Source organism: Budorcas taxicolor, chromosome 11 (assembly GCF_023091745.1).
Source record: "Budorcas taxicolor isolate Tak-1 chromosome 11, Takin1.1, whole genome shotgun sequence".
NCBI lineage: Eukaryota > Metazoa > Chordata > Mammalia > Artiodactyla > Bovidae > Budorcas > Budorcas taxicolor.
Genome location: NC_068920.1, coordinates 12,801,349 through 12,820,444, shown reverse-complemented (window position 1 = coordinate 12,820,444; position 19,096 = coordinate 12,801,349). Strand labels below are relative to the sequence as shown.

General features: G+C 47.3%; 1 protein-coding gene across 1 annotated transcript in view; it reads right to left on the bottom strand.

Moving 5' to 3' along the window:
• The window catches only part of DSP (desmoplakin), a 42,758-nt gene extending 23,874 nt beyond the window's left edge, over nucleotides 1-18,884 (bottom strand). Inside the window, exons 1-5 of the mRNA XM_052648980.1 lie at nucleotides 18,685-18,884; nucleotides 6,878-6,980; nucleotides 5,519-5,667; nucleotides 3,856-4,030; nucleotides 177-305 (exon numbers count right to left, since the gene is read on the bottom strand). Of these exons, the coding sequence (XP_052504940.1) occupies nucleotides 177-305; nucleotides 3,856-4,030; nucleotides 5,519-5,667; nucleotides 6,878-6,980; nucleotides 18,685-18,884 (756 nt within the window). The remainder of the gene's footprint in view (nucleotides 1-176; nucleotides 306-3,855; nucleotides 4,031-5,518; nucleotides 5,668-6,877; nucleotides 6,981-18,684) is intronic.
• Nucleotides 18,885-19,096: the final 212 nt, after the last annotated feature.

Below are 19,096 nucleotides of genomic sequence, written 5' to 3'. Positions count from 1 at the left end.
CTTCAATATTCAAAAAAATGCCTACAGGCCAAGATGAAAAAAAAAAAAAACAAATTCCCAGTCTGTTAGGGAAGAAATCGCGGATTCATGTTTGAGCCCACACTGCCTGGGATGCTGTAGCTACAGCAGCCTTCAGTACACTGTTGGGAGTCTCTGCAAAGAAGAGTTCCAAGTACCAGGTCGGCTTTGATCTTGTCCAGCTGCCAGCGGTAGTCCCCGATGGCGTTGTGGATGCTCCTGTGGCTGCTGATGTGCTGCTCCACCGAGGCCAGGTCCACGCCCCAGGTCATCATGTCCATCTCCGCCTGCCAAGGAGACAGAGGGCCCTTATTTCCAACTCCTTCCTCGACAGCACCCCCGGTGGCCAGGTGGCCACGGTGCATATGAAGCTTCCACTCATACAAATGAAGCTGTAACTAATCAACATTTTTGAAACCAAAAAAAAAAGTTTGTAAAGGCTGCTGCTGCTGCTGCTGCTAAGTCGCTTCAGTTGTGTCCGACTCTGTGCGACCCCACAGATGGCAGCCCACCAGGCTCCCCCATCCCTGGGGTTCTCCGGGCAAGAACACTGGAGTGGGTTGCCATCTCCTTCTCCAATGCATGAAAGTGAAAAGGGAAAGTGAAGTCGCTCAGTCATGTCCGACTCCTAGCAACTCCATGGAATGCAGCCTACCAGGCTCCTCCGTCCATGGGATTTTCCAGGTAAGAGTAGTGGATTGGTGTGCCATTGCCTTCTCCATTGCAAAGGCTAGGAAATCCCAAACAGTTCGTGGGGGTTGCCCAATACAGTAAAAGCTGGGGGTTCCCTCAACTTATCTGCCCCCATCTCAAGATGGGCTGAGCAGAGATGATTCTGTAATGAGATCCTTAAAACCTAGACTGTGCACACTGAAGGAAAAAGAAAAATCTACCTGTGCGTGTCCAAGTGACCTGTGTGTATACACAGCTGCCACTGCAAATCTATGTTTGACACAGTGTGATAAGATACTGACAGAGGTTTCCATATTCAGTTGTTTTTAAATGTGCATCAGAAATAGTTCATTAAGCTCAATCAAGTACTACTTCCCAAGCTTAACAGTTGACCTAAGACAATTTTTCATTGTTTATTTCTTTAACTGGTTTTGAGTAATGCAGTTGTTGACTCTTTAAATCCAGACGTTAGCACTGCCTTTTGGGTGGCAAAACTCTCCATGGCCTATTTCAAAGAGAAGTGACAATATATCTCCAACACCTTCAGTTCAATGAATACTGGCAATATTAAGATCATGGATTTATGTTAGCTTTCTAAAAAGTAAACCTAACTTTCTAATTTGCATCTCCATTACTTCAATTTCAGAGTGCCAAAAAATAAGAATCAAACATATTATTTCACAAGCTGCATACTGGGGCGAGTCTATCATCTCGTCTTTCTTTGGCATGAGCTCATGTAAATTGCCAAATCTCTCGGACACGGCGAGGGCAAACATTCCAGAACGGTATTGCAGCGGGAACAACACCTGCTGTTCTAAGCTCCATCCACGTTCTCATGTACTTGACGAGCCTTCAGAAAAGGCAGCCCACCAGACAACTCTAAGTTACCCAGGACTCTGACCTTGCCCTCCCATGGCTCCTTTCAACCGTAAAGCAAAGCAAGCGAGGGCACCGGGAAGTTAATGAAATGACCAACCCCGCCTTCATTACCAGCCAGGTGTGCAGTATCTGCCCTGCTCATCAGCAGAAACACAAATCAGGGAAACAAGACCCTGGCCCAGAAGTTGTGTGACTGTGTGCCGATTGTGCTGCTGGAGACACCTCTCCCTTATCAGCTGGCCCTGCAGCTCAGTCCCCCGGGAGCGACAGGAAGAATGCAGGCTTGGAGGAAGCAGGGATAGGAGGAAAGGGCTGGAGAACCTCAGAGCAAACCGGCAATAAGGGATAAAGCAGCTCACAGTTCCTTTGAAACCCTCATCAATATCATCTGTTAGAAGACGCCCCCCTTCCTCACCACAATGGAGAATTGAGTCCATGTGACACTTCTATTTCCAAATGCTCAAAATTTGAAAATGCGGAGCCTTGGGGCCTCCCTGGTGGTTCAGTGGTAAAGAATCTGCCAGCCCCTGGGTTAGGAATATTCCCCGGAGAAGGAAATGGCAACCTACTCCAGTATTCTTGCCTGGGAATTTCCACGGACAGAGGAGTCTGTTGGACTACAGTCCATGGGGTCACAAAGAGTCCAACACGAGTTATCAACTGAACAAAAATGTTCAGCCTTGGCATACTTTTAAACTATTGTTTTAGCTGGAATATTCTATACCAAACTTTTTTAGAGGATACCATGCTAAGTCACTACAAAATTTATTGTACTGTAGGGATAGTGTAAACATTTTGTTAATAAAATGCCATGTTTACAGATTAAAAAAAAAAAGTTGAGCCTTTGCTACCAAAGATTCTCACAAAGCTACACCCAACATGAATTCAGAAAGTGACGAAGTATGAGCTGTCATTTTATAGAACTGCGGTAGTGACTAAGAAGTGAGGGAATCTGCCATTTTAGAAGTCATCTGGTTCAAAGGTTGTTTCCCCTAATGTCACTGATCCTCCCAACATAGTCCAGGCTCCAGGAGCTCTGCCCAGCTTTCTCTGCTGGCTCCATCCCGCAAGGATGGGCGTGCCACCCCTCCCCACTCCTATCAACCCCACACTGCTCTGCATAGAAAAGTGGCACTTGGGTGTGTATATATATCTTTATTTTCTTGAATAATATTCCCTTTCAGGGCTATGGGACACAACGTTGGAACCCTCATTTTCTGGCATGGAGTCGACATATAGCAAATGCTTCAGAAACGTGTGTTCCAAGATTTAAAGGGAGTTGGGAAACCTGCAAATAGGTTTGTATTTACGTTGCTGGAACTACAACTTTGCTCTTTTATAAGCCCCACCTTCTTGCGTTACAAAGTCTTTGTAAGACACGGGAGAAAAGGTTAACTGAACGAATGAGTGAATGTTTAGTCCCATAAGCCCTCACACTTGCGAAAGAACACCCACAACAAAGATTGAGAAACTTTAGAACCACTGCCTACCTGGTCCAAGGACAAGTCATAAGACCACTATTTCTGACAACCTCAATCCCACCTCTGCACGACTGAGCATTCTGACACGCCCACCTTCTCAAGAGAAGGATGATTCGTCAGGATCGGTTCTCACTATAAAATACCCATCTACATTCCTCCTGCCACCTGTTCATTACAGCACCTAATTACTACATAAAACAACAAAACAATCATTAGCAGTGAAAAATCCTTTGTAGAAACTCCAGTTCTCGGGGCTCAGCACATCGGGTGCCAGCATCTCACTTTGCTCCCACATCAGTGATGTCACGCTTGCACAAGACGCCTGACACTTCAAAAATACAAGATGAAACAACCCATGAGCCCAAACTGGAAGATCCAGTCTCCCTGCCTGTCCAGCGCCTCCAATTCCTTAGCATTTTAAATGAACCTCCACAACCTTCTTCTTTCTCTTAAGGACCTCTCGGTAACACCTGATGAGCTCAGGGATGAAGTGTTTTTAGCCATGAACTCCCATAATAGATGTTCCTGTAAGAACTAGATTTTCACCTGTTAAATATTACTTGGGTGATAAAGTACGACTATAAAGCCATGAAGCTGGTTCCCTAAGCCACATGAGGAAGAAGAAAACAAAAAAAATCCCCGGAAGTTTCATTTATTTCTAAATAAAAGCCTTCATTCCAAAATAAAAGCACATGAGGAAAAGGAGAAAACAGCAAGAGGCCTGGGTCATCGCCCCGGCCGCCCCGGTTCACACGAGGGGCTGGGAGCTCTGAGCACCAACCTCCTCCCGCTGGAAGCTGCTTACCCTCTGCTGCCTCATCCACCCCAGACACTCGCTGGTGAGGCGCTTGGTGAATTCATCCCACCCGGAGCCACTCTGGCAGGTGTACCCTCCGCCGCCCTTGGAGCTGGCCCTGCGGACGCGGGGGGCGCTGATGGCTTTGTAGAGGGCTCGCATTTGCTCCTGCAGCTGCAGCAGCCTGAAAGGAGAGGGGAACCATCACGCCGCGGCAGGAAGACAGCCCCTGAAGACCCGTCCTGGGCAACCATCCCCCTTTGGGTCAGTACAGGGACCACACGTGCTCTTTCTTTATGACCTCTCTTTTCTTTTGTAGTTTTATTTATTTTGTCTGCGCTGGGTCTTCATTGCTGCAGGGCTTTTCTCTCGTGGCACAGAGTGAGGGCTACTCTTCGTGACAACGTCGGGGCTTCTCACAGGCTCTAGGGCCCCCAGGCGGGCTTCACTAGCTGCAGCTCCCAGGATCCAGAGCACAGGCTCGGTAGCATCAGCACAGGCTTAGTTGCTCTGAGACATGTGGGATCTTTCCAGCTCAAACCCTCATCTCCCGCACTGGCAGGTGGATTCTTTACCACTGAGTCACCAGGGAAGCCCACAAATGTTTTATTTATAGGCTTTTTTTTTTTTACCTTAGTCACAGACAAAACCTTAAGTATTCTTCTGCTCCAGACCTGAAGCATCACAGCAAGGGTAACTGCCTTTGCCCAACCTGGTAGCATCTTGTACTTTCTCACGAGTTCCAGCCCGGGGATCTCCTAGGACCCCATGCTCTGAATACCATGATCACACAAAATCAGACTACACACCTCTGCATGAAACGGCATCTTCAACTCTGAGTCTCATTTCTGTATGCAGTAAACTTAGCTGGGCTCTATTTTATTCATTCTTTTAAAAATATTTATTCACTTGGCTGCAGCGGGTCTCAGCTGCAGCACACAGGACCTTCTTTCTTCATTGCAGGGTGAACTCTTAGTTGGGGTATGTGGGCTCTAGTTCACTGAGGGATGCACCCCAGGCCCCCGGCAGTGGGAGCACCCAGTCTTAGCCACTGGGACACCAGAGAAGTCCTCAACTTAATCTCAGACTCAAACGTCAACGACCGCGCCAAAGGCTTTTGTTGCCCCCGCAGCGGAAGCACGGTGAACACCTCACAGCAAACTCGACTCTTCAAAAGGAGCACACCCTCCTGGGCAGGTCTGCTTAATTCACTGCTCGGCAGCTTCGTGACTCCACAAAAGATGAAGGTAGTGTGTTTAGGTGATTTGTATTAGAGACCCAAAAATGGGGCGAAATTATCAAGCAAGGGAGCCTTTCCCGGAAAACGTCTGTGCTTCCCTCAAGGGAAGACCAGGGTCAGGGGACTGAGTGTAACTCCTACACCACGTCTGCACAACTCCTGCTGGTCTGCAGGCCCGCCTGCACCATGCTCGCTCTGTGGATAATATCTTTTTCCTTTCTCTTTTTTTAAAAAATGTCTCTTTGGCTTCGCTGTGTCTTAGCTGGGACTCGATATCTTCATTGTGGCATCCAGGATGTTTTAGTCACGTGTAGGATCTTTAGTTGCAGCAGGTGGGATCTAGTTCCCTGACCAGGGATCGAACCCCGGGCCCCCCGCATTGGGAGTAGGGAAGTCTCAGCCACTGGACCGCCAGGGAAGTCCCTGCAATACCTTTTCTGATAAGCATCACAGGGCTGGCCCATCTGCCGCATCTCTCTGATCAAGCTATCGGTAATTTCCATCTGATCGTTGGCCTGGGCGAAACACTCGTCCAGCTCTCTGCTCCGGGCCAGCTGAATTCCATCTCCATACTTCAGTTCCTGCAAGAAAGAAGTCACGTGAAGGGAGCACACGATACGGGAAAGAAAAGCTTCATGTGTGCTAACTGGAAGCGAAAGTTTCTGCTATAAACTTAAATAAGTCCCCCCCCGCCCCATTCCACGTAACTGCAAAAAAACCTTTAAATGAAAATTATCTTATTAATTTGAAGAAACTGCCTGTAATGCAGGAGACCTGGTTCAATCCTCTGAAGAAGGGAATGGTTACCCATTCTTCTTGCCTGGGGAATTCAGTCCTTGGGGTGGGACTTTCACTGTCACAAACCAAAATTGTAGACTGTTTTTTACATTTTGAGAGGCCTTTAAAAGCATGTCCAAAGATTGCTAATCTCGCCCTTGCTTCAATGTTAAATGCCTATCTTTCTTATTTACACAAGCCATTCATCTAACTGGAATTCTGCTGTGGTAAGAGCCCTGTACCGTCATGCCAGATAAGGTCTTTTTTTTTTTTTTAACACACAAACTGAGTTTTCCCTGCATCTTGTAGGAAATAACTTTTCAGTTCTTAAAAAGAAAGCTGTCTAGTTGGTTGCATTGAGCTAATAACTGTACTGGTTTTGATGATGAGTGATATTTAGTGAAATGCCACTTTTGGAGGGAGCTGAATGATGGGTACTCAGATAAAATCACGCATCTCTTGACTTCTACACCTATTTCAGTGAGATCCGATGCTATCTCAGTAACATCCAGGAGCATGAGGCCTTCCCCAATGTTACTATCTCCCCTCAATTTTTAATTGCTCATTTTCCCATACTTTGTAACGTTTCTACTGTAGAACTGTTCTCACAAGATGGTAAATTTTCCTGAAAAAATGACATTAAATTGATGGTGTACATCACAATCCATGACAACCCAGTGACATAAACACGACAGGGTGCATCTCTAGGAAGAGAAAGTGTTACCAAATCACAGAAACAACCACAGGTGATCGCAATCCCAAAAGGGCGGCAGTCCACAGAGTAAGCATTTGTTGGGAAAAAAGTGTGAAAACTAGTTCCCATGGTTCAATCAATACTGCAGGTAGGTGGGGAAGTCTGTTCTGAGACAAAGCATCGCTACATGCTAAGTATGTGAAGAAGGTGAGGGATGAGATTGCAGAGATCTATGAGTCTACATCAGTAGGAGCAAGCCCAGGAACAGAAGCAGCTGCGGTCGGCACTAGGGGGATTAGGGGGTTGGGAAGCGAGCTTACGGGCTGCACAATGAGCTCCGCCCTCATCAGGCAGTCGGAGCAGTTCTGCAGGAGCTCCTGGATGGTGTTCTGGTTCTGGTGCCTGGACATCGTTCCCGTTTGACTGAAGGAAAAACACAGAGAAGGCTGGTGGTAAATTTTTTTCAATTTTGAAAAATTGTGAACTTTCAGAAAAGATGCAAAAACACTCCACCCCGGTCTCCCTCCCATTGCTCCCATTGGCTGGGTCTCTGTGTCTCCCTCCCAGTTGCTCACATTGGCTGGGCCTCTGTCCCCCTCCCCCTTTGCTCACATTGGCTGGGTCTCTGTGTCCCCCTTCCCCTTTTCTGTGCGTGCTTCACAGGAGATGTGGGTTTGATCCCTGGGTCAGGAAGACCCCCTGGCAGTCCACTCCAGTGTTCTTCCCTGGGGAATTCCACACACAGAGGAGCCTGGTGAGCTATAGTCCATGGGGTGGCAAAGAGTTGGACACGACTGAGCAACTAAGCACAGCACGGGATCTAATCTGGATGAGTCGTGGAAATGCATTTCTAGCACCTTCTCTGTCACTCATCCGACGTCAATGCCATCAAAAGTCCCTCTGCCAAAGGGGGCTTCAGCCCAGAGCTGCAGGGCTTCCCTGACCAGTCTGTGAGGACACTTGTAGGAGACGAAAGAAAAGCTTATTCTGCAAAACTATTTTCTGCAATTACAGAAAAAGACGATAGCGGTCAAGAAAAAACGGAGTGAAGAAAGTGATGGCAAATTTAAGTATCTTTAATGCAAAAACAAGGCACTTTTTTCCTTTCCAGATGACCGTGGAATATTATCCTGTATGACTGCTCAGCCACAGGTGTATTGCGAATGCAGCACTTTACTGGAAGAGAAGTGGCAGAAACCTTAAAACAAGGGTGGTGTCTAAGGAGAATGTTGTAGATATTCTACACTAAAAAAATACTTATTATTCATTTGTTTGGCTGTGTAAGGTCTTAATTTCACATGTCAATTCCTAGTTGCAGCATTCCCAGGCAGGCATCGAACCTCCGCCCCCTGGGGGTGCAGTCTTAGCCACTGGACCACAAAGGAAGTCCTAGATATTCTACACTTTAAAGAAAGAAAGAAATTCAGTCTGTTCCAGATACAAATAAAGAGTCATCTATAATAAAAAAGTCTTATTTTTTTTTAATTTGCCAAGGTGCCTTATGCCACAGCACAGCACACTACAGCTTAGCTTAAGAGACATGTAAAGCCCGTTAAATTATTACTGTTTAGGAAAGACTTTAAGAGTGTCCTACAAGAAACCTGAGCTCCTCCCAGCGTTCCAGGCACCAGTCAGCCCAGCCCAAGCTTTCAGATAAAACCGACGCCGGCTCAATCCTGGACTTTCTTTTATGTGTGTGTGTGTGTGTGTCGGGAAGGGTGTCCGTGCATTTTAAAGGAAGAATTTCACTGTTAAAAAAAAAAGTTTGAAAAGCACAGGCTGTACTAGGCAGAGAGGGGGTAAGGTTACAAGAATGTGGGATGATCCCCTCCGCTCCTGACTCTGCCTCATCTCACATCCGAGAGGCACTTTCTCTCACTGCCACCCGTTGGCAGTCCGTCCCTGCCAGCTGGGCTCCCGACATGCCAGCACCGGCTGAGAGTGCGTGGGTGAAAAACCAGCTCCCCTGGGAACCGCTGCCAGGTGGGGCCGGGGCTGCTCCAGGCAGGCCGGGCACCGCCCACCCAACAAAACCAGGGCGCCCCACCCTCCCCGCATGAATGCCGCCCTTCTCCGCCTCCCACGCAGAATCAGGCAGGAGGCCTGGCACACCTCTGGGATTGCTGAGATATAAACAGGACTCTATCCCTTGTCAAAACCTGTGCAAAATTCCAATTGACTTAGAACACTTTCCAAAAGGCACCTATTGTAATAGGGAGGAAAGACCTTCAGGAGACAGAGACTTTAAGAAGCACAGAAGCGTCATTGAGAATCGAGGATGGGTAGGCAATTAGGGAGTCCTGTGAATTACATTTGTTTTCCTGGTTGAAGAGGCATGAGAGGACCTTTCTTCTGAAACATTGGGTCATTCTGATACATGACTGGGTTCAGAGGGTGATTCCCACAAAGAATGCCAGCCCCTCCCACGCAGAGGGCACTCTCAGAGCAGTGCAAAGTCTGAGTTTCTTAAATGACTTAATAATGTGTGTGACTATAAAGACTAGCACAGGGGGTTCCTAGGCAGGTGCAGATGGGAACTCTGGGTGAGGGAGGGGCTTGGCCAAAATGTTCCCTGGGGTTTTTCCATATCATAAAAAATTAAACTATTAAACATTAAAAAAGTAAAAAAGCAGCAGAGAGGCCAAACTTGCGAATGAAAGTCTCTAAGTGTATATATGCAAATCTTTTGGGGCCCACATGCCTCGGGCACGGGTTGAGACCATGCCCCCTGCAGCGGAGGCACAGAGTCCTAACCACTGGACGGCCAGGCAAGTCCCTATACAGGTCTTTTTAAAGTGACTTTATGCCACTAGATTCCTTTGACAACAAAATTAACTCATCAGCTCTCTTTACCCAACTACTAGAGTAGTTAGTTACACGACACTTAGAAATGAACTGTATCCAGGAAAAAGAGGAAAAGCAATTAAATGTTGGCTTAAAATATTATGAATTTGCACTTAAAAAAAAAAGTAACTCCACAGTCTGTTAATAATACTAAAAAGAATTCTTTATGTTTTACTAAAAAATGTGCTTATGTTCACTATACACACCCTTGACAGCCGATAAAACCCTCTGTGTGTGCCTTGGCATGTTAGGAAATAGATGAACAGCTGTCATGCACAAAAATCTAATCTCTTTAAAAGTATAAAAAAGAAAAATGAAAAGCTAAACTGTAAGCACAGTGTAATGAAGAACCCTTGGTACTGTGACTGGTCTTAGGAAAGTATGATCTGATGAAGCAAATTTTCTCTTAGACACAACCTTTCAAGACTGGTCCTTAAAGCAAGACTTAACAGCTCTCATCTGTTGTCTGTAAAATCTCACTTCAGTCTGAACATCCTTGGGAAACATCAAAATGAGACTGGAGGAAGGGAGACCCAGGCCCCCTGAGGTTTACTGATGAGGACAGAGAATCCACCTTCACATTTCAGCGGTCCTGTTTCCGCCCAGTGACAGACTCACACAGAACTGGCTTAAAAATCAAAGTGGCTGTGTCTGCTCAGAGGATGCTGACTCATCAGACACCCAGATGATTCGCAAGGCTGGACCTTACGCAGAGGAGCCAGGAGAGCTTGCTTCAGGGAACACTGGTGGTTTTTTGTCATTCAAAATTTTTTAAGTCAAAAACATTTTTTCACATAATTTTAGATCTTTTTTAGTTAATATCTGAAATTTTTTAGATCCAATTAACTCATGTTAGGCTAGATTCTGTCTAAAATTTCCTTAGCTCCTTTGTTCTGTAACTTTATTTTATGAAGCCAACAAACGTACTACTCCTATTGAAAATAATTCAAAAGTCTACATTCTGTTTAAAGATAATAAAGTTTCCTCTTCATACAGTGCATTTTGGGAAAATGCGAAATTCCATCAGACAGGAAGAAATCACTTATTTATTTAACAAGCACATAAGGACTTTACAAATCCTTAGCCTCAAAGAAATTTTCAGAACCGGTACGAACTGGTGTTAGGGGTGTAGAGATTTTAAACCATGTTAGGAATGGAACTAAAGACGTCAAAAGTTCAATTTTTAAGTTTTATTTCAGTGACATGGAGGATGAAGGATGTCAAGGCAAAAAAAAAAAAGAAAGAAAAAAGAAAACTCATCTGGGTCAAATCAATAAAAAATAATTTTGATCAAAATTAATAGCTTGCCTTGAAAAAAATAATGCATGTCCTTAAAAGTCTTTAACATCTCTGAAATCCTGTTTTATCTTCAAACTCACAAAGACAAATGATTCATACAAAGGACCTGCCTACACTTTTTCTGAAAATCCTTCCTAAAACTTGTTTAAACAAGTTAGGGTTGCAGCAGGTTTAGATAAAGCTCCCTTCATCAGAGGCTAAATGGAAAACATGGTCCGGATTTTCATCCAAGTGGGCCACATGAAAGCATGACCGGTACTATAGAGCTTTCTGTTTTACTACCTACAAATAACAGTCATTTCTTAAAAAAAAAAAAAAAAAAAGATTCCAAAATTAAATGTGAAGTCATTAGTTTAACACTTTTCCCAAGATCATAGAAAAAAACACGAGAAAAATATTTCGAAAAGGGGCGTGCAACATTACAAGATTAAGACTTTTTTTAAAATACTTTGCTTTATAAAAGTCTTTTACAATCATTCTTGCTGTTCATTAGATACTTGACTGGTGCCCCCGACTCCGTATTTCTTGTGTGTATTTTCTTTTCCACCCGGTTCCTTCGTATCTTCCTCCTTCCTTTGCTCGTCTCTCCTCTATCTCTCTCTTTTTATTCATTCCACCAACACAGGACCCTGGATGTGTGCCAGAAATGATGTCTTATGTGTATTCAGATTCACGGAATAATGACCTTGGAAAAACTCAATAAATATTTAATGGAAATTATGGTGATTACGTAATGCTCTTGAAACTTACTTTCATTAATATGGACTTAAAGTCTATTTGCTTAGCTCCTTACAAGGTTCAAAACACGTTCCATACATTATCTTGTTTGAGTTTCTTTAAAAGAGCTTAAGTAAAGCATCCATGGAGTTTGTTTTTTAAAAAATCGCTTACTTCACCTAAGGAAAATACCCTACCTTTAAGACTCACTAAACACATGTCAGTGGAAACATCATGTATCAGAAGTTACACACCCAGGGCTGCGGCCTCCATGCATAGAGCTTCCTGGCACACCTCTGCCCCCATTCTGCACGAGTTGTTTACACACCTGTCTGGCCTGCTCCTGGACAGCAAAGTCCCACATCTCAGCCACTTTCAACTCCTACACACACCTGATGACACAGGGCTGTGCACACAGAAGATCTCTAACACATGTTTGTTTGGTTTAGGAAAGGGGAAGAAAAACAAAGGCGAATCAAAGGCTGGTATTTCCAAAGATCCATCAGGTAGCGCATTTACCTCACCCGAATAGTGGGCAAAAAGATGTTTTGTTTTGTTTTTTTCTACCAGTTTTAGAAAGAAGCCTTCCTCTGATCCTTCATTTTGTCCTCACCCAGAATCTCCGGAATCAGCATTCTAATCAAGGTCCACTTCCTCTCCATGCTTACTATTTTCACAGTTTGTTGGTGAAAGGTAGGGGCGGGGCGGGCACCCCGATTACAGATCATTAACTTCAGAAGAGTTTGGGGGCCACCCCCTGCTTGGCCACTTCCGGCAGGACAGCCTGTGACTTGGAGCAAGTTAGTTAGACTGGAGGGGCCTGGGGTTTCTGCATGAACACAGCCACCTCCCAGGGCTGGCCTGATGCTTCGAGGAGGAGCCCCAGAGGGTGCAAGCCCCGCAGAAACTAAATCCTCCTGCCGGGTCGCTCTTACAGGGGAGCAGTGGCTGCTGTTGTGAAATGATTCTTAGATTTCCCTTTGATTTTTCACTTTGTGGTTTTTGCCCCATTTTATAATCTTGAACTTTGCCTAATTTTAAGGATATCTTGCAGCAAATTGAGAGTAGAGAGAGAAATTAAAAAAAGGAAAGAAATGATGACTGAGTACGAAGTGTGGGGCATTTCAGACTTCACCAAGTAATTTTTAATTCCTAAAATTATCTATAAGATCTAAAATAAAATTTGAGACACTTCAAAGAGAGTGATACATTTTAACTGCATGAAAGACATTTTTTGAAAGGATCAGAAAAATATGCTTTCTTTTCCTGTATTGAGTGGGGATGAATATTTGACCCTTAAAAATTCAAAGCCAAAGTAGGGATTTCTATTTTGAATTCTGTCCCTATATAAAAACTTACATTCCTTCTGATGTCTATTTAAAAAAAAAAGTCATGTAGAAGTTATCGAGTTATCCACCAAGAAGTGAAAAAATTGAAGTTGTTAGTCTCTCAGCTATGTCTGACTCTTCACCACCCCACACGCTGTAGTCCACCTGGCTCTTCTGTCCATGGGATCTCGTGGCAAGAATACTGGAGGGGGTTGCCATGCCCTTCTCCTGGGGATCTCCCCCTTCCAGGGATCCAACCCGGGCCTCCTCCATTGCAGGCATATTTTTTTTTTTTACCATCTGAGCCACTACCCAAGAAGCCAACTCAAATCAAAAAAAATTTTTTTCCAGGTGCCAGATGAAGCAAGGGAAAAATGTCTGCATGTCAAGACACTGAATTCCAAGCAAAAACTTAGACCTATCGGCTACAGCCTCCCACTCCTGGGTCATCATCTTCATGAAATCTGGATTTCGCATTCCTAGGGTCTCTGAAGGTCTTGGATCCTCCCCAGCCCAGGGTGTTGGTGCTAAGGTGCCCGTGATGATGGGGCCATGCTGGCATTTTACGAGATGCTGTCTCTCAGAGTCTTGGGGTCTGTAGGGCGGTGGTTTCTACATCAGAACCACACCTGCCCATTTTCCCAGGATTGCAAGAGGGAAACAGAGAAAAGCAAAGGGTGGGGAGCAGGGCCCCAGGCACCAAGGCCTCCAGACTCAGCCACTCCTTCTAGAACCTCTGAGAAGTCCGGAAAGACTGGTTGGCTGAGAGTTAGACTCCCCAAGTCACACCCAAGCTCTCCTGGGATCCACCCCAAGAAGTCAGCATGGAGGCATCAGCACTTTTTGTCTTTCCCAAGACATTTCAGCCACCTGAACAACAATGAAATTATGCCCATATTTAGAGAAAAAATTAACTCCTTTTGGAAGCTGTTCTGTAGATCTGCCCAGCAATTAGTGGGCTTAATTGCATTCCTCAGCAGATGGAAACTCTACAGGAGTGTGAATGAAAGAACACAACGGTTATAAAATACATCCTAGGAATGCAACAATTTAAAAAGAAGTGAAAACTCATTGGATAAAGAGTTTACAAGGAGAAGAGATGTTAAGGTTTGATCTTTTCTTGAGCCATGGTGGTATACAGGATGCAAAGGCAGCTTAACTTCCAGCTAGCTGTGTGACCTAGGCCAAGTCATCTAACTGCATTAACCTCAGTTTTCCATCTGTGAAATGGGAAGTTTGTCCTGAGGCTTGAGACAACAATATACCTGGCACATTGTGGGTGTTTGCCCTGTGGTGATATAACTATTATTAACCACGGATCTGATATTTGTATCAAATATGTTAAACTTAATCACTATGTAAGTGGTATCATCTGCCTTATATTAAGCAACACTAAATCTTACTTTGCCATCATTTCCCATTAAAACATTTAGAATGACCATTCTGTGAGTCACCCACCCCTGAGCCTGTTTCCTCAGATTCTCCCCTGCCTCTCTGATCCAATTCTGAGCTGAAGCTGTCACTCCATCGCATCTACCTCCTGTCCCACTGCCACCAAACTTGACCAACTTCCATCACCTCCCTCCTTCACCGGTACAAGCCCTGAAAACAGTCCTAGAGCTCTCTGTGACGGTCTCATCTCCTTGTTCCTTCAACGAAGACCCTGGCTGGCTGGGATGAAACCTGCAGTGGATCCCCTGTGCCTACCCAAATCCCCCCACCACGGAGTCTAGGCCTCCCAGGCGCTGCCCCAGCCCGCCCTGCCTCTCTGCTTCTTTACCATTTCCCCCCTGCAGCAAATGCCCCACAGGGAGACCGCCACTCTCTAGCCCTGGAACTTGTTCCAGTTTGCCACCTCTCACATTTTTCCTCCTGTTCTTCCCTCCCGCTGGAGCACTCTCTGCCCACCTGTCTTTACCAGCTGAAATTCCCCAAAGTCCAATTCAACCACTGCCTTAATAATAAAGTCTTCCAAGTGCCGCCACTATAGATGTTATCATGTCCCTTATGAAGCCTGAGTCACGGGCGCCCCTCCTGTGTAACAGAGTACTTATGTCCTTATCTTCCCTTAAAGAGCATCCGTTCCCTTCCAGAAGCCTTTGTATTTCCACCTTTGAATCTCCCCAACATCTAACACACAGCAGATGCTCAGAATGTATTGGCTGAGTGAACGAATACACACACTCGATGTACTTTCATCCTGGAAGGACAGGGCTGTCCAGTCTCATACACTTCAGTGCATGGTACAAGAGGGCAGAGGGCAGACGGACGAGCCCTGCGTCGACTCTGGGATTCGGGGCAAGTCTTAATCTCTTTGTCTCTCAAGTGAGAAAGTGAGGTTTATGTCCTCACCAGCATCCCCTTCCCACTCTAAAATTAAATGCAAATATGCCTGTTTAATTTCATGCTAAGAAACAGGCTTCTTTTAAAAGGTAGTTTAAAATAGATATCAAATAGTGAGCCTTCCCTGGTAGCTCAGACGGTAAAGAATCCGCCTCCGATCCCTGGAGAATTCCATGGACAGAGGAGCCTGGCAGGCTACAGTCCATGGGGTCACAAAGAGTTAGACAGAACTGAGCCACCAAGCACAGCACAGGGACCACACACACATCCTGGTTTGGAAACTGTGAGTTCTGGAGAAAAGCATTACCATTTTATGCACATATTTCTGTGGCTTAGTGACAGTGAAGTGAAAGTCGCTCTTGAGTCCGGCTCTTTGCGGCCCCATGGACTATACAGTCCATGGAACGCTCCAGGCCAGAATACTGGAGTGGGTAGCCTTTCCCTTCTCCAGGGGATCTTTCCAACCCAGGGATCGAACCCAGGTCTCCTGCATTGCAGGCATTCAGTTTACCAGCTGAGCCACAAGGGAAGCCCTTAGTGACTGTATTCGGCTGGTAATCCCCCTTTGTGGAATCAAAATTCCACACTTTGATCAGCGGAAGATCTAATTGGAGGACTTGGTCACTTGGCCACCAAATTTCACTACAGATTTGTGATTTCTACAGGAAAAAGACTAGAGTAATTCCGCCTTCATTGAAAACAGCAAACATCCTACACAGGAAAAATCCAAAGTTTAAATTTTTGAAAATAAACCTCTTTAATTATTAAGCCTGTAGTATGTACTAAACTTGAAAATATTAAGCTAGAGCAGCAGAAGGTAAACAAAGTCATTGCAGATTCCATGCAGTCTGAAACAAAGCCGAAAAAGACAACGAGGGAAGGAGGGATTGTCAGAGTGAGAACGGTCTGGTCCTGAACAGTGACAACTGTTCTAAGAAAAGGACCGACCAAGGCAAGAGATTGTAAAGCCACTTTCGAAGGAAAAATAAGATCTGGGCTCTGTTCACACTCAAATCCGTGTATTTAGGGAAGGGCTACATGCAAACATTGATCACGCAAAAAAATCACCAATCCAATTCAGCCAATCAAGTGGGAGCTTTAGAAACAAAGGAGTTTAGATGCAACCGGTCGCTCTCATGCTGGTTTTTTTTAGAGGCTTCTTTTTGTTTTTCTTTTGTTTTTTACTTTAAAAACAAAGCACCTCAATTTAGAAAAACTTCTGGCCAGAAAAGTGCTTTTTGAATCCTTCCTCAACATTCATTTGGCAGTGAGAGATGGCATCTTGCTTCTGCAAAGTCCCTGCCAGGGACTAGCAAACTCCCTCCACACAAGACCAAAAAAAACCAAAAAAACAAAAAAACCTGGACAACAGGTGTGGCGTGTGCAGGGACCCTCAGTCGCTGTTGTAGTAAAATGCAGACCTCGGCTTCTGCGGGCTTTTGTGTGTGTGCTAATAATGCTCAGCCTCTAAGGGGCACCCGCCAGGCAGGGCCAGGCCAGGGGAAACTCCAGTCCCTGGATCCACAGAGACCCCGGGGCCACATGCCTGCTGAGGCCCCCGCCCCAGCCCCCCACCACCTCTCAGCCCGGCAGCTCCACACCAAAGAGCAGGAAAACAACCTCCCTCAAAGTTAGGTCATTTTTCACTTGAGTCAGTTCTCCCTTCCCGCAGAGATGTAAAACTTAACAGATTTACAAACAGCCTTCAAGTTGGAAAAACCAAACACAAAAAAATGATGCTCTACTATGCGAAAACATTGAACCTTGCCCAAATTTAACGTTTAAGAATTTAAGAATTCTTAAAAACCAGGTGTCTTTTTATTCGGTTCATTAAGCAAGATATTAATTACAAATTTACTTCCAGGAGAAGCCAAGAGGGTGAAATATTCCATTAATAATAATGTGTATTGTCAATTTAAAACAGGATAACAGGAGCATTTAAAAAGAGAAAAACAATTTGGTTCATAAAATGCGGCAAAGAAGTGGCCTTGCTAATTCTGACTTGGGTTTAAATGGCTTTAAATGTATAGCATGTGCTTTCCAAATACTAGACGACTGGGAGGGGTAAGTAAAGTTTCGGATTTAAATGGTTGGCCAAGTTTTCAAACTAACTTAAAAACCAAAGTGAAAATGAGCAAAAGTTTCTTCTCAGCCTCCCTAGTGGCCTGGCACATTCTTCTGGAAACCCCCAGGCGGATTTTGTTCATTAAAGAGCGCCATCCGATTTTTTAAAGAAAATTAGTAAGAAAAGGAAGAGCGCCAAGATTGAGACGGTTCATTGGTCACTCAGAAAGGGAAAATAAAATTTCAAGGTGCTCCAGGAAGATAAAGAAATGAATAAATCGAAGCAGAAAACACGTTGCAACTCGAGTCCGTCCCCGCCTCCAAAACTGCCGGCAAAACAAAACCCCTGGGAGTGGATTCAATTTGCTCCTCCCCAGCCTAAGGCCACAAGGCAAGGTCGGCAAAGTTTCTGGAACCCAGGCCTCTTTCCCCCAAAGCCCTACAAGGCAAGGACTTGCAGCGGGGCGGAAAGAGGGGTGAGGGCCGAGAAATTCTCACGATTCAGGTGGGCGACCCCAGCTCCAGGGACCGGGTAGACGTAGGTTCGTTATCTTTCTCCGCCCCCACCCGAGTGACCCTCCTCGCTGGATTTCCCCGCTGACTCGGAGGCAGACCTGGCTCTCTTCCCACCGCCCTCCCCGGGGCACCTGGACCAGGGCGCCCCCGGCGTGGCGGGCCGGCGGGGGTGGGACCCGGCGCCGCTCCTCCGCGAGCCCCGGCTCAGAGCGCAGGAGTCTGCGCCCGCCCTCCGCCACCCGGAATCCGAGGTCGTTTCTCGGGTGCATTTGAAAAACCAGGAAACAAAGGGCGCGGGCGCGGGGCCACAGGTGTGCTCTCCGGCCGGAGCTGCGGCGCGGCCGATCCAGGCTGGGGGGCCGGGAGGCGGGGGAACAGGCTGCCGCCCCCGCCAGGCAACTCAGTCTAGGTAGCAGGAGAAGCCGACGAAGCGGAGCCTTCTCGACCCGGGACGCGCAGCCTCTACACAAAAGCCTCCCCTGGTGGCCGAGCTGCCCAGGCGCCGCTGCGGACGGGGTCTCGGGGTGACCACGAGTTGGCGATGAGCAGTAGCGCCCGCCGAGTCCACCCCGGCCAGCCCGCAGGCCGGAGCCCCCGCTTCTGTACTGATTTACTTTTGGTTACAGTTAGCTAAGTTGGCTTTGGTGGTCGCAGCCCCGGCCGCCTCACCTCCCATCTGCGGCTCTAGACTAAGGCGACGCCGCGCAAGGGATAGCTCCGGGCTCAGCCGGGACCCCCGCGCCCCGCCGGCACCTTCACTGGCCGGCCGCGGGCGCGCAGGAGCGGCTCCCTCCCCCGGGCGCACGCGCCCACCCCGGTCGGCGCGGCGCGCACGGGACGCGCCGATCCGGCCCCAGCGCGCGCGGGGAATGCGCGCAGGACCTCAGACTGACCGACCGTCCCATTTCGGGACCTGAGTTTCCCCGTCGGTCAGGGATCCTTCCGGTCCCAGGGTGCCAGGGGAGGGTGGCGGCCCCGGCCTGCGCCCCGGGCGCCCTGGCCGACCCGGTACCCACCCGTAGCCGTCCGAGTTCTGGTCGGTGACCGTGCAGCGCCGCGAGTAGTACATCCTGCTGGTGCCGCCGCCGCCGCCGCCGCCGCCGCCCCCGCCGACCCCGCCGCAGGTCATCTCATAGCGCAGGTCGGGGCCGGACTCGGCGCGGGTCATGCGGCCCAGCGTGTTGATGCGCGGGTGCGAGCCTCCGTTGCAGCTCATGTCGGCGGGTACTTGGAGCGCCGCTCAGCTCCGGGGCGGACGCGAGGGCCGGCCGGCTCGGCGAGGGCGAGGGGCTCCCGGGAGAGGCCCCACGCCGGGGCTGAGCTGGGGACGCAGAAGGATCGCGAGGTCGCGCCTCTCCACTGGGGCCGGCCGGGCCGCTGCGAGCGCGGCAAGCGGGCGGGGGTAGGGCGCTGGGGACGGGCCGGGAG